General features: G+C 39.2%; 1 protein-coding gene across 6 annotated transcripts; it reads left to right on the plus strand.

Annotated features, from left to right (window-relative positions):
- Positions 1 to 920: 920 nt before the first annotated feature.
- On the plus strand, positions 921 to 15,267 carry Znf684 (zinc finger protein 684). 6 transcript variants are annotated; one of them, XM_005410572.1, is made up of 6 exons: positions 921 to 1,050; positions 1,536 to 1,705; positions 2,977 to 3,015; positions 6,530 to 6,656; positions 6,970 to 7,065; positions 13,309 to 15,267. In XM_005410572.1, the coding sequence occupies exons 3-6, from the start codon at positions 3,001 to 3,003 to the stop codon at positions 14,208 to 14,210; spliced, it is 1,140 nt and encodes a 379-aa protein (XP_005410629.1). In that variant the 5' UTR covers positions 921 to 1,050; positions 1,536 to 1,705; positions 2,977 to 3,000; the 3' UTR covers positions 14,211 to 15,267. The 6 variants fall into 6 exon arrangements, with proteins under 6 accessions (XP_005410629.1, XP_005410630.1, XP_005410632.1 ...); XM_005410573.1 differs by having other exon boundaries at positions 1,603 to 1,705; XM_005410575.1 differs by lacking the exon at positions 1,536 to 1,705.

Below are 15,267 nucleotides of genomic sequence, written 5' to 3' on the forward strand. Positions count from 1 at the left end.
ACAAAGCTTTTGTAAATAAGGGAAGAGGGGTTGAAGGGAAGGGAGGGGAATGGATTTTAAAAAGCAAGAATATCATGCACAGATACAAATTCCCTATGATGAACATTATTATCATCATATATAACTAAAATGTACTAAGAAAAAAAAAATTGTATTGTATCTACATTCTCTACTTCGTCCATTCTTCCCTTCCACTTTTATCAAACTCTCTTCAGAATTTATCAAACTTCTACCACTCTGCCAAGACAGAACGCTTCAATAACATTAGTGACCTAAAAAAAAAACAAAACAAACAAACAAACAAAAAAAATTAGTGACCTAAAGATTGCCTTGGCTTTACTGAGACAAACCCTCTGTTTTTCCACCTATTGTACCGATTATTCCATTTTTCCTTCCTTCCTTCCTTCCTTCCTTCCTTACTTCCTTCCTTCCTTCCTTCCTTCCTTTCTTTTCCCCCTTTGCTTGGTGGTAGGGTCCAGAGTCTTACCACACGGTAGGCAAGCACTCTACCATTGAATTACATGCTTAGCTTGTCATTCCGTACTTTTCAGTCTTCCTTGGATCTTCTTTGTCTCCAAGTCCTAAGTGAACTCCTAGAAGAAACTGCAATAAGAATCAACTATTCTTTTAGCATACTGCTGATTTAGAGTTTTCATTATTTAAAAATTCTAATGTCTATTTTTCTAAAAAATGAAATGAAACGGTATATACAATCCCATTCTTGAAAGCGAACTTGCCCCGGAGGACCCCTAGAGCTAGCAACTAAAGAACTCCCTCTAAAGAGAAAGAACTCCCGGAGGTGTTCAGGAAACAAGCTCCACGGGCCTTATGGGAAATGTGGTATCGGATGGATGGCCTACAACCCGAAGGAGCCTGGGAACTGTAGGTGAGCAGTTACTTCCGCACAGGCGCAGTGGGGACGTAACCGGTATTCAGTAATGTACAGGCGCTTCCCGCAGCAGGGCTTGGGGTCGCTTCCCTGGAGTCTGTAGGACGCTGTAACCTGATCCTGTTTTTAGAGCCGAAGAGGAGGCGGTGAAAAGGTGTCAGGTATGGTATGGCGTTGCAGGACTCGGGAGACATAAAGGAAGTTCGGGGAAAACGTAGAGGGCCAGCTTGGGGGTTTAGTCTACAGAAGATTAAAGTGTACAGCCCCCAAGTGCGTTCATACCAGGTGTGTTTGGGTGTGTTTGTCTTGTCCAACACGAATGCTTCAGAGAAAGTAGAGTAGCGTTCCGGCTGGCACTAGATAGGTTCTTGAGCTTGGGTGTGACTGGGACAAAATCATTTTGCATTCCTGCTCTTGTAGGTAGGGCCACGGTGTAGAAGTTTGCGTTAAAGTGTACCTGAGCTGGACGTGGAGGCGCACGTCTGTGATCCCAGCACTCGGGAGGCTGAGGCAGGAGGATCGTTGTGAGTTCAAGACCAGCCTGGGATACAAAGTGAGCTCAAGGCCAGCCTGAACTGCATAGGGAGACCCTGTCTCAAAAAAGACAAAATAAATACATAAAGTGTAACTGAGCTTGTTGCTACAGAAATTTGAAGGTCATTTCAAGGGATCTAGCAAGAAAGAATTCTAGAGAAGCTGCTCTACATTCCCAGGGTAATCATCTGCAATCATCCGAAGTAATTCACCATTTTGCGTATGAAGTACCAGAAGCAGAAAGAGGTGAAATTACTTGCCTAGACTCGCACAGCATAGCAGGTAAAAGAGCTAACCCAGATGCGTGTTTTGTTTTGTTTTGTTTTGTTTTACAAATGTCAGTCCAGTTTTACAACATAGCACTCTTGCATAGCATAGAGTTGGGTGTTGTGGTTAATCTTGATTGTCAACTGGTTTGGGAAATATCTAGATTAGTAAAGCGCCCGCTTGGGTGTGCTGTGTGGAGCCTGGGGGTGTGACCCTGGGGAATATTTCTGGTCTTTGGCCCCTTTCTTGCCCTTTCCCTGTTACTCTGTTGGAGCCAGCCAAGCATGCACTGAAACCTCTGAAACTGTGAGCCAAAATAAACCCTTTACCTTTAGGCTTTTTCTCAGGGAAGGTAACTAATACAGGGGTACTTCCCTTTGGACATATTTGAGCCGTGAGTGCTGAATAAATTTTGACTTGTAGTCATTTTACGAGGGTCTCTTTTATTTGCAGATCTTCCCATGAAGATCTTTTTTTTTTTTTTTTTTTTTTTTTTTTTTTTTTTTTTGGCTGCATTTTTTTTTTCACTATGAATGAAGCAGTGACTCCTGCTTGCCAATTTTAGCAGAGCTGGTTACAATTTCAAAAATTCCAGGGTGAATTTATAGATGATGTAGACCCATAGACAGAGAAATAGATTTAGAGTCTAAACTGAAGGCTCCAGCTTTACTATGAACAAATGGGTGAACTAACAAATGAACTTGCGTTTCTGAATGTAGCCATCTCAAGAAAGCTCAACCTTGGCTGAATGAGGCAGCTGCATGCCTCAGGAGACTGAAACAGTCAGATCATTTGATCCCAGAAGTTCAAGATTAGCCTAAACAATTTAGTGAGAGCTCATCTATTAAAGAAAGAAGGAAAGATCTGAATCTAATTTCAGATCTTTTGCACCAGCTTCAATCCAGAGACTAGAGAATCAGAGGAAGAAGTAATTTGTAGTTATACATACTGTGTTTCAGAGACCCAGGGATTTAGTCTTTCAACTCATTCATTATTTCCTTGGGATAAATTTGTACAAGGGAGAAAAGTCACTGGTTTAAAGTTTCACAACTTGGCCTTCGAGCAGGACAGAAATGTAAAACAGTTTTAAGCTCCACATACATATTGCTAACAGAATGGATGTAGAGTTGTATACATATGGAACATGGATTTTCTGACTTGAAGGAATATCTTTATCCCATTTTCTGAGGCTGCAGTGTGGGTGCTTCTGATCTGGTAGAGCAAGGTTATATATTACAGTCTTGGTGTCCCACGTCTTTCTATTCTTCCTATTTTTACTTTCGTAGGTTTCTGTCCCAAAACTGCAGAGAATGATCAACTTTCAGGTAAGGCATCCATCTATTCATGCAATCATCTAAGGAATATCCATATAAGGAAATATCCCAAAAATCCATATAAGGAAAAGAAAGTATAGAGATAGGGAAAGTATAGATTGAATAGAAGATCAGGTTCAAATGGAAATTTAGGAAACATGATGATGTCATGTTGTATGGTCTACATATAATTGTAATAAATTGGAACTGCAAATATGTACTTCCTGAATATCATATTAAATGGATTGTCAACTAAAGTATTAGCATTGTCTGTGCGGATAAAGCAAAATAATTCCTCAGATAAACAAAGGTTTTTTTTTTTTTTCCTGGCATATTTCTCTGCAGAAAGTTTCTTCTAATGGGTTGTTGTATAGGTACTGTGAGAAATAACATTCACAGCAAGTCTGTGATAAATATATTGGGTTTCCTATGACTGTCATGTTTGTTTGCTTTTGTTTTTTGGAGACAGGGTCTTACTAGGTAGTTCAAGCTGGCCTTGGACTCAGTAAGTAGCACTGCCTGACCTTCAACTTGTGGTGATCCTTTTGCCTCTGTCTCCCGAGTGCTGGGATTCTAGGTGTGCACCACCATACCCAGCTCCTATGACTTTCTTAGAGTATTTTCTAGAGTAAGCAGAAAGCCTAGTGCCAAGTGGTGTTAAGTGATCTCATTTTATCAGTCCAAGTATAAAGATTAATTTGGAGAGAACTCATTATTTTTTAATAATAAATCTTCTCCATTTCTTTTTTTTTTTTTTTCTTTTTTGAGACAGGTTTCACTGTGTAGTCCAGGCTGGCCCTGAACTTGGGGTGCTCCTCCTGCCTCAGCCTCCAGAGTGCTGGGATTACAAGTGTGCACCACCGTGGCCTATTTAATTATGGTGTTTTGTGGTAGATGCACAGAAGCATGCCTTTGTTTTTTACTTTTTGTTTTGTTTTTGTTTCTGTGCTGGGGATAAAACCCAGGGCCTTGTGTATCCTAAACAAGAAGAGCTACAACTCCAGCCCTAATTCTGATGCTTTTAATTTTTACACATCACATGGTTTTTGCTTTATGGTTAAAAGGGTTTTTTTATCATATTAAAAAAGATCTGTTTTCCAATCCTATGTAAATTTGGCATGCAAATATTACAGCTTTACTAACATCTTATTGTACTTTGTAGAACCTAATAGATTGGAAAATCGCTAAGGGAGTAATTTTATTCCTTTGATATTAATACAGCCTACTGGGATTCATTAAATGTTTTATGAGTGAATGACTAAGAACATGTAATATTTTAAAATGCTTTATTGAAATACAATTCACATAGTATAAAAGTGACCCAATTCAAGTGTACACAATTAAGTGGCTTTTACTTTATTGTTTTTTTAATCAGATTTTATTAGTACATTTTAGATATACACGATGATCACATTCATGAGAGAGTTTGTACCTGTACATGGTATAACGTGGGGGTTTTCCCCCCGCAGTCCCCTACCCTCCCTTCAAGCCCTCCTTCTCCTTTATATTGTATAAGGGCAGGTCCTCTACACCCTAGGATGAGGAATTGCTAGGTCACTTAGTTAAGCTTCTAAACTCATGTTGACACAATGAACCAACCATTACACCTCCCCGTTTATAAAAGCTTTGTTTCCCTGTTTTCATTCTTTTTTCTCTCTCTCTCTTTTTTTGTTTTGTTTTTCCTTCTTCCCTTTCCCCCTCCTCTCTACCTTGGGCTTTTATTATATTCATAGCATTATGCTTATGTTTTACTTTTCCTTCTTCCCTTTCCCCCTCCTCTCTACCTTGGGCTTTTATTATATTCATATTCATAGCATTATATTATATTATATTCATAGCATTATGCAGGAATCACCACTGATTCAGAACATTTTCGTCATCCTACAAGGAAACTTCCATGTCCATTAAAAGTCAGTTACTCCCTATTTCTCTTTTCCCCAGCCATAATCTACTGCCTCCTCCTGTATGTTTTATGTAAGTGGAATCATATGTGATCTTTTTCACTGGCTTTTTCATCCAGGATAGTATTTTCAAGGTTCATCCATGTTGTGTATGCTACCAAGCGAGCACAGCATCCATGTTGTAAATATATCAGTACTTCATTCTTTTTTATTACTGAATACTAATATCCTGTCCTATGAAAATGTTACATTTTGTTTATCCATTTGTCAGTAAATGGACACTATATTGTTTCCACTTTTGGACTAATACCAGTAATTCTGCTAAGAACATTTGTGTACAGGTTTTTGTGTGGATACTTGCTTTGATTCTCTTGGGTATACACTTAGAAGTGAAATTGCTTGATCACATGTTAACTCGATGTTGGACATTTTGGGGAACTACCAAACTGTTTTCCATAGTTGCTACAACATTTTGCTGGACCATCCAAAATGTACAAGAGTTGCACTTTCTCTGTGATCTTGGTAACACTTGTCACTGTCTGTCTTTGATTTTAGGCATCCTTGTTAGTGTGAAGTGCTGTATCTCACTGTGGTTTGGATTTGCATTTCACTAGTGACTAATGATGTTGAGCATCATTTCATGTGTCTTTTGATCATATGTATTGGAGAAATTATGTTCAGATTCTTTGCTCATTTTTCAATTGAGATGTCTTTTTATTGTTTTTGGTTGTTTTTGTTTTTGAGACAAAGTCTTGCTATATTGTTCAGGTTGGCCCTGAACTCGCTATGTAGCCCAGGGTGGCCTCAAACTAGAGGTGATCTTCCTGCCTCAGCTTCCCCAGTGCTGGGATTACAGGTGTGTGCTACCACAACTGGCTATTGTTGAATTTTAGGAGTGCTTTGTTCTAGGTATGAGTCTCTTACTAGATACATGTTTGTAAATATTTTTCCCATTCTGAGTTTTCTTTTCATTTGTGTCCTGTGAAGCACAAAAGTTTTCCAACTTATTTTTTCTTTTGTCACTTACAGTTTTTCTGTTATGTTTAAGAAATCACTGCCTATCCGGGCATGGTGGTGCATGCCTGTAATGCCAGCAGTTGGGAGGCTGAGGCAGGAGGATCCTTGCAAATTTGAGGCCAGCCAGGGCTACAAAGTGAGCTCAAGGCCAGCCTGAACTGGGTAGTGAGACCCTTCTCAAAAAGAGGAAAAAACAAATCACTGCCTAATCTATGGTCATAAAGATTTTCCCCTATGTTGTCTTCTAAGAATTTAACAGTTTTAGTTGTCACCTTTAGGTCTGTGATCCATCCTAGTTTATTTTTGTTTGTGATGTCAGGTTGCTGGGGTGTTCAACTTCATTCTTTTGTGTGTGGCTATGTACATGTCTCAGCACCATTTGTTGAAATGACTCTTCTTTTTCTATTGAACTTTTCTGACATTAGCTAGATATTTCTCATATGATTTGTGTTCCTCCTGCAAAGTATATTTCTGAATCAGCTGTATAGTATTGTACATAATTTTCCATAAACTCAACACTGAACATACGATATTAAGAGGCTGTCATGATTCTCTTGCAAGTCCCTAATAATGCACACATTAGTTTGATGATGAATGTGCTATTACAGGAATCAGTGACATTTCAAGACGTGGCCGTGAACTTCACCCCAGAAGAGTGGCAGCTGCTTGACTGTGATCAGAGAATGATGTATTGGGATGTGATGTTGGACAACTATAGAAACCTCATTTCAGTGGGTAAGGACAGTGGGTGGTAACTTTTCAGTGTAACTTGGAATGTACCAGTTGGTGCCCTTCCTTTAAGACTTGTGAAAACTCTGAACGTCTGAAGCATTAATAAATTTGGTCCCGAATTTCGGTGGTCAAAGATTACTAATCCCCTTTAGGTATCAGGTAGTCTCTTTATGTTTCTATCTCCAATTGAAGAAGGGGCTTTGTTCTAGAGACTGTTTGTCAAGGCTCTGAGACTCAAGGAAGCAGACTTGGGTTGTGAGATAGTTGTTTGTCCCTAGCACTTTGTCTGTCTTCTGTGTTATCTTCCCATGAACAGGGTCTCCAGTTACTAAACCAGAAGTGATCCTCAAGATAGAACAAGGACAAGAGCTATGGCTGGAGGAGGAAGAGAATCTACATTGGAGCTATCCAGGTAAGTGAGAGAAAATTAGATGAGAGTCCTTGGAATTGACATCCCAGTTGGTCAGTGAGGGACATGCACTTTTGAAATACCTCTTAGGAAGCACCAAAAGCTACATACCTTTGTAAGTAATTGGATACTCTTGATATAACATCAAATTTCCAAAGGTACCTTCCTTTCCTTGTACCCACATAGGTGCTCTTACTCTTTGCTCAGCTATTGCATACACGGATGCCCTCTCTCTGCCCTGGCTTCTCACATTGCCTGCTTCCTCTAGGTCTTTGCTTTATTTCTGTTCTCATAGTTCCTGAAGCCCTCATTTTTTTTCCTTCTCAACATGATTACAATTCTTGTTCTATAATTAATTCTTATAATGTAGTTCAATTGTGTGGATTTAAAACTATTTTACCGATCATTGTCTAACCTTGGGCAAATTATTTTGTAGCATAATTTTTTTTATTAATACAATAAGAATTACATTAATCCCTACCTTAGGTTTCCTGTAAAGAATGTAAGAGCTAATATATGAAAAACACGTCAAACAGCTGGCAGAGAGTAAGTGTTCACTATATCTGTTCAGTTGACATGATGCTCTAGTCATCTTCCTTTTTTAAAAAATAAACTTATTCTTTATTTTGCATTATGTACCCCAGTGTTGTGTTTTTTGTTGTTTTGTTTCACTTTGGTGCTGGGGCTTGAACCAGGGACTTCACACGAAGCTACATCCTCAGCCTTTTTCTTATTTTGAAACAGGTTCTCACCAAGTTGCTAAATTGCCCAGCCTTTTAAATTTTTTTTTAAATTTTGAGACAGTTTTATGAGTAAATTGGTCCAATAAGGCTGCACTTGAGCACCCCTGCAGTGATTGGGAGAGACAAAATGGCAATAAAGATTTTATTACTCATGGGTCCTGGAGGATGCTCTGCATGACTGGAGGACACACACCTCAGGGGCAGGGATTGAGAGAGGGGCCCATTGTCCAGTGCTTTAACTGAGTCTAAGGTGTTATTCAAATGTCTTAGATGGAGAGTTTTACTGGGCGGTTTTAAAGCATGGGAGCACAAGTACCTGGAGGTCACACTGAGAGGTGCTTACTGGGACACATCTGCATAGTCCATACAGGGTTTATAATCACCAGACCAGTCAAGTTGGCTATGTCAGTCTATACCACAGAGAAGGAAGTGATCACCAGGGAACACTGTTGTATATAGTGGAAATCTGGATTAACCACGCCGAAGAACTGGGCAGTGGAAGGGATATAGCACTGGAAGCTGTGTCAGGCATGACCAAGCCCTGCTTCTGGTATGAAAAAGTTACAGTTACATTCAAAATGAAGCTGAGCAACACAAACTTAGAAGAATCACAATTACCTTGTTTCTCTTTAGTCTCCTTGATGATGCGGGTATGTTCTAGTGTATCACTTGGTAATACTGATGCATATCTTTTTGAAATTCTCCTCCAACTCACTTTTGGTTGTTTCCTAGCTAATCTCTGCTTACCCATCTTGCTGATTATTTATTCATCTCTTCTTGCCTCTATCATTTTCTCAGCTCTCCATAGTAACTCCCTCAGACATCTCATCACTCCATCTGCAGCACCTTTACCTCAGCAACTTTCCATTCCCACAAGTTTTATGCCAAGACTTATTTTCAGTCTTTTCACTGTAACTAATTTTAAAAATTCTTCAAGCTTCACATTTTATGTTACAATAAAGAATAATGACTGGCCCACTGCTGTACAATGTTACAGCAAAGAAAAATGACCGTGCTCATATTGGCAGCACATACTAAAATTGGAAGGATAAAGAGATTAGCATGGCCCCTGTATAAAAATAATGCTTTGTACAGAGCCCACCAGAAAAATGTGTACAAACATCAGGAAAAGAAAAACTTGTATAAATATTTTAATATTAAATTTATTGAGATGTCATGAGATGAATACAAGTTACCCTTGGCCTCCACAATTACCAGAGGTGCTGAAAGTTGCCACAGGCTTCCAGACATTTGTTAGTAGCAAACTGCTGCTTGGATAACTTTGGTTTCTTGAGACTGCTGCTCATGAATTTTTAATTTCTTCTCTAAGGGCCGGCAGTGTAGTGAGTTTTCCATGATGCATGAAATCCTCTAGGTTCCTCCATAGGAGGGTATCACCATCTGTTTTGAAAAAAAGTCTCACCATTTTCCTAAAGTGTGTACACATTATTTGGCAGACTCTGTAGTCTTAAAGTCACTGCAGTAAGCAATTTTTTTCTCCCAATAGTTTCACTTGAAATAGTATATTAAAAAAAAAGAAATGGTATATAACTTTATGGCCTGTGATTTCAGCTATTACTTATCTAACATTGATTGAACAGAAATTCTTCATTTTTCCACAAAGAGCATAAAAGAAATGTGTTTCAAATGATTCAGACACCAATTCCCTAAAACCATATCTTCTGACATAAACCAAATGATTTTTTGTTTCGTTTCTTTTTTTGAGACAGTCCTACTCACTGTGTAGTCTGTATAGTCCAGGTTGACCTTGAATTTGCGGCATAAACTAGGTCAGACTTGAACTTGTGATCTTCTGGTCTCAGCCTCTAGAATACTGGGATTACAGGCCTGTGCCATCATGCCTGGCTCTAAACCAAGTGAATTTTAATTACTGATATTATATCTGGGCTATTTATGTTTCTATTTTTCCTATTTCCATTCTGTTTTCTTGTTTAGCTTAGATGTTACTCCATGACTTATCCAAATTCTTTCACTTTATCTCTATCCTGAAAAATGTAAGTCAGTCCTTTCTAATCTGTATTGTGATTATTCACATGGCTTCTTTTAATTTTTTTTATTTTTTGTTTTTTTTCCAGTACCGGGAATTGAACTCACCACCTTGCTCTTGCCAGGCAGGCGCTGTGCCACTGAGCTAAATCCCCAGCCCCCACATGGCTTCTAATGCCCTCTCCAATGTGGCTGTAGTTTGCTTATCAAAAAGTATCTATCTTGCCGGGGTGGTGGTGCATGCCTGTAAGCCCAGCACTTGGGAGGCTGAGGCAGGAGAATTGCCAGAGGTTTGAGGCCAGCCTGGTCTGCATAGTGAGTTCAAGGCCAGCCTGAACTACACAGTGAGACCCTGTCTCAAAACAAACAAAAATTCATCTATATTAAAAAGGAAACCAAAAATAGCTATCTTTTCCTCACTGTGTGAGAATTGAGCTCTTTTATGTCCTTTATACATAACTTTCTTTTTCTGCTCCAGTCCTTTTAATTCTGATGGACTCTACCTAAAGCCAGTGTGCTATTAAGTTTAAGGTCAATTTTCTTCTCTTCCATGAAAGCTCTGTAGCACTTTCTGCCCTCTTGAACTCCCTGTGTAATTGTGCTGTAACTCTATCATGACAATTTCACATATTCTGTCTTGGACTTTTAAAAACCCTTGTGCTTTTAAAACAATAGTTTTTCATGATAATACCCTAAAGAAAGAGCTGTATAATTTCTTTTAATGAACATTTCATTAATTCACTATTGTAGAGCCAGGCATAATGGGTCATTTTTTTTCCCATACTATAAGACTTTTTACAGTGCTTCCTGAGAAAATTCAAAGAAAGCAAAAACTCATTACCATTTTCTAATGTATAAATGGTAACTAGAAGCTCAAAACATTTAAAACATTTTAAAATTTGATGAGTGTAAAACATTTGTTCATTGCCCATTAACGTTGCAGTTTTGTTCTAGTTAATATTGTCAAAATGAATGGTATAGGCAAGGGATTGTGTTAACCAGCTTTCCGTTGCTGTGACAAAATACCTGAGAAAAACAACTTCAAGGAGGAAAGACTTATTCTGCCTCATGATTTCAATTCTTGTTAAGCTGGCTCCATCGCTGTTAGGCCTGTGGTAAGGCAGAAACATCATGGCAGAAGAGTGCAGGAGAGGAAGACTGCTTCCCTCATGGCAGCTGGGAAGCAGAGAGGGAGCCAGAGCCTGAGGGCAAGGGTAGGGAAAAGATACTTACAGTGTCATCAAGGTCACATGTCCATGACCTGCTCTTCAACCAGGCCCCACCTCCCAAGTTTCCATCGCCTTCCAGTGATTCCATCAAGTCATGAGACCGTTATCAATGAGTACCCTGAGGAAGTTTGACCCTTTATGATCCAGTCACCTTGCAAAAGCCTGTTAGCTGGCAACCAATTCCCCAGCACAAGGCAAGGAGGCAGAGGACATTTTAGATACAAATCAGAATAACAATTACTTTAGAAATTGAAAGAAAAGTCAAGATTAGAGATGTGTGTTTTTGAGATCATGGAACAAGGGCTCCTCCCAAAAGAATATCAAGTACTAAACAGAAAAAGTGAGGACAAGTTAAGGTGGAGAAGGAATAAGAGCAAAAGATTATAATCATGTACAGTCTCTGATTAAGGATGATTAAGTTTAGGATTTTTGCCTTCACTGTCTCGGTTACTTTCCTGTCACTGGGACAAAATACCCGACACCCACAAATTAAAGAAAAAAATGTTTATTTGGCTTACGGTTACAGTCTAGGTCAGCAGGGTCCAGGGCAGAATGGCGTGGCACAGGGGCGTTGCAGAAGAAAAGCTGTTCACTTCATGGTGGTCAGGAAGCAGAGGGTGAAGGGAAGAGCCGGAAGGGAAATCTGCCCTCTCAGGTCACCCCCACAGGGGTCCCCATCATCTGAGCAGGCCCCATCTCTCAACAAGTTAGGTATAATGTCCCATAATCCATTCACCTTCCAAATGAATGAGGCTCAGTAGTGCAAAAAGTGATCAGAAGCTGTACTTCAGATTTTGAGTTTTGATGTCTTCTGGGCTGGCGATATATGGTACTCTGCCAAGATGCTGGGCAGCAGTAGTGAGCCGCAACACCCAGTCAGTCACACGATCACGAGGGTAAACAGCGAGTACTCTACCATGTACTGTGTTACTAATCTAAAGTGTTTGATAGATGAGGTGTATTAAGTGCATTTTAATTTTAATAATATTGTCAACTGACGGGTTTATCAGGACATAGCTCCATTGTAAGTTGAGGAACATCTACATAAATGTCTAGAATGTGTGGAATAGAAGACACTAAACACTAGTAAAATGCCTTCTTAAATCCCATAGGTAAATGCATATCTTTCAGTTTTGCATACCTGGCAGATTACCCTAGACTTTCACTTCTTGTTTGTAGCTGCTTCCCATTGGTTTTACTAGAAAAGAAAGAAATGAATCCGCAAACTAGAACCACTCTATAATGAATTGTACCAATGCCTATCACCTGAATTCAGTCCGGCTCCATACAGGAGAGGATATAGAGCAAGAAGTTGGGAATGTTGTACTATACTAACATTCCATATGGAGGGAAATTCTGGAGAATTATGACCCCTCCTCCCTCATTTTTTTAAATGGAGTAACATATTTGGGATTTATAAGGTTTTGAGGCTAGGAGCAAAAAAACATGACTTAAAGAGTAAAACAGCTTTCCAGAGACGAGTTTATCAGGCAGATTGGTAGAGTATGCAGCATGCCCAATACAAATACAAAAGATAATTTATCACACAGAAGCCCAGTGAGAATAAAAAGGTTAGCAAATAGAATCTATGACTGGGCTAAGAATAACTTGCCTATGCGTGACCTGCTAGACATCGTATGTTCCTAGGCTTACAAGTACACGCAAAATGAATGTGAGCTGTCGGTAGAATTGGAGCCCTGTCTACAGATACGCCTCATCTAGATATGGTTAGAGGGCTGGAGATTCAAGAATCTCTTAGAAAGTTGATATTCTGCAGGATGATTAGAAGGAAAAAGAGAAATGAGAGAAATAGGGAACTATTTGACCAGAGTCATCTAGGAATTTGTAGAGAAGACTCTGCCTCTTACCTGCCTCCTCCAAACCTAGTCTTCCCCCTGGCTCCCCTGGCTCCTCATTGCCTTGTGACCTTAGCCATTAACAGAGCTCCAAAATGGCTCTCTTCATTTTATGACTTAACCTTGTACCCTTATTTCACAATGTTTTGACTTTTGTACCTTATTCACTGTACCTTATGCCTATTTTATTGAGTTTCTACAGATTATGTTAAATCATCTGTTCTCATTTTTGTTATCCATCTGCTCCCATTTCCTCTTTAGTGGTTTTATTCTTAAAGTTCCAGAAGACCAAGGCAAATATAGGGTTTATTTCAGAACAAGAGACTTGATTTGAAACCACAGACTTTTCTGTTTATAACAGGTTGGAGGGAAAAAAAGTAACTAGGAATGTTTTATTGTACTCCTTTTTAGAAGCTGACTGTCCACTTGATGAACCAGAGGAGCAGCAGGAAAGCAAAGACAATTTTTTGAAGTCGGTTTGGTTCACGTTCAATAGAATTCTGACTATGGAGAAACTCCACCTTTATAATAGGAGCGCAAGTCTTAATCCAACAAGAAAAAAATCACATAAATGTAAATCATATGGGAAGAATTTGGAACCTAATTTAGACTTACTTGATTATAATAGAAGTTATACTGAAGAAAACTCATGTGAATGCAGTGAATGTGGGAAAGCCTTCAAAAAGAAGTTTCATTTCATTAGAGATGAAAAAAATCATACAAGAAAAATACCCTTAGAATGTAATGTCTGTGGGAAAGCTTATAGTAGGAAGGCATATCTTTTAGCTCATCAGAAAATGCATAGTGGAGAGAGACCCTTTAGGTGCACTGATTGTGGGAAAGCTTTTACACAGAAATCCTACCTTGTGAACCACCAGAGACTTCACACTGGAGAAAAACCTTATAAGTGCAGTCATTGTGGGAAAACATTCATTTGGAGCTCCTCTTTTAATCAACATGTGAAATCTCATATGCTTGAGAACCCGTTTGAATGTAAGGAATGTGGGAAGTCCTTCAAGTATAGTTCATCCCTGTATAAACATTCTAGAAGTCACACGGGAGAGAAACCCTACCGATGTGTGGTATGTGGCAAGGCCTTTGGCAACACATCTGTGCTTGTTACACATCAAAGAATTCATACAGGAGAGAAACCTTATGGATGTATTGAATGTGGCAAAGCCTTCATCAAGAAGTCTCATCTCCTTAGACATCGGGTAACTCACACAGGAGAGAAGCCCTATGAATGTAACATATGTGGGAGAGCGTTTTCCCAGAAGTCAAACCTTATTGTACATCAAAAAATGCATACTTAGTATTTACTTTATGAATATAACAGCCTTAAATATTAGATGAATCCTATTAAATAGCAGAGAACTCATGATGTGAAGTCCACTATTTGAATGCTGGAGTAGAGTCCCATAAGAAAAAAGTCAGTGCCAATCATGTTCTGGCAATGATAAATTTTTTCAGAAAGAAAAATCACATAAAAAATTGAACTACATATAATACAGCATAGCGCTTGGAAAGTAAGCACAGATAATAAGGGAGTCAGTGCAAACTAGATAACCATTTATGGTTTTTATAATAATTACACGAGTGTGAGTGTAAAATAAATGTTTAATACACTATTAAGAGTTTGTGGTGCCTGCAGTCCCTGCTGAGGTGGAAGGATCACTTGGGTCTAGGAGCTCAGAATCAGCCTGGGCAACACAGTGAGACTGTCTCAAAAACAGAAATGAGAACTAAACACAAACGAAAAAGATTAGAAAATAGTTTCTACAGGAAAACTAGAATTTTTCCTTCTAACTCTAATAACATTTGCATAATTGAGGAAACGTAGTTTAACAGAAAGTATGAATTTCAGTAATATTTTCTGCCATGTGCTGGCACTTTTGCCCCCCTGTACTGGGGATTGATCCCAGGGCTTTTGGCACCAAGTACTTCCCACCTCTTTTCTATTTTTTGAGACAGGGTCTTGCTGTGTTTTCCAGGTTGGTCTGAAACCTGCAATCCTGCCTCAGCCTCCTGAGTAGCTCAAATTACATGTGTGTAGCACCACGCAGTGTGTGGCGCTTTACTTGCAGGATTTGGGGGTTTTTGTGTGTTTGTTTTTGTCTTTTTGAGGCAGGGTGTCGCTATGCAGTTCAGGCTGGCCTCAAACTTGCAGCGATCCTCCTACTTTAGCTTCCCAAGTGCTGAGGGTTACAGGTGTGCCACCACGCCTGGCTTTATGAGCACTTTTAACAGGTACAGCAGTGTTACTGAATCTGGGTCTTTGCATTAATTATAGAAGTAAAGACTTTTTTTCTTTTTGGTTTTTTTAAGACAAGGTCTCACTTTGAGGTGCAGGCTGGCCTTGAATTTACTATG

The sequence above is a fragment of the Chinchilla lanigera genome, unplaced genomic scaffold, assembly GCF_000276665.1.
Source record: "Chinchilla lanigera isolate Chin_1 unplaced genomic scaffold, ChiLan1.0 scaffold00136, whole genome shotgun sequence".
Taxonomy (NCBI): Eukaryota; Metazoa; Chordata; class Mammalia; order Rodentia; family Chinchillidae; genus Chinchilla; species Chinchilla lanigera.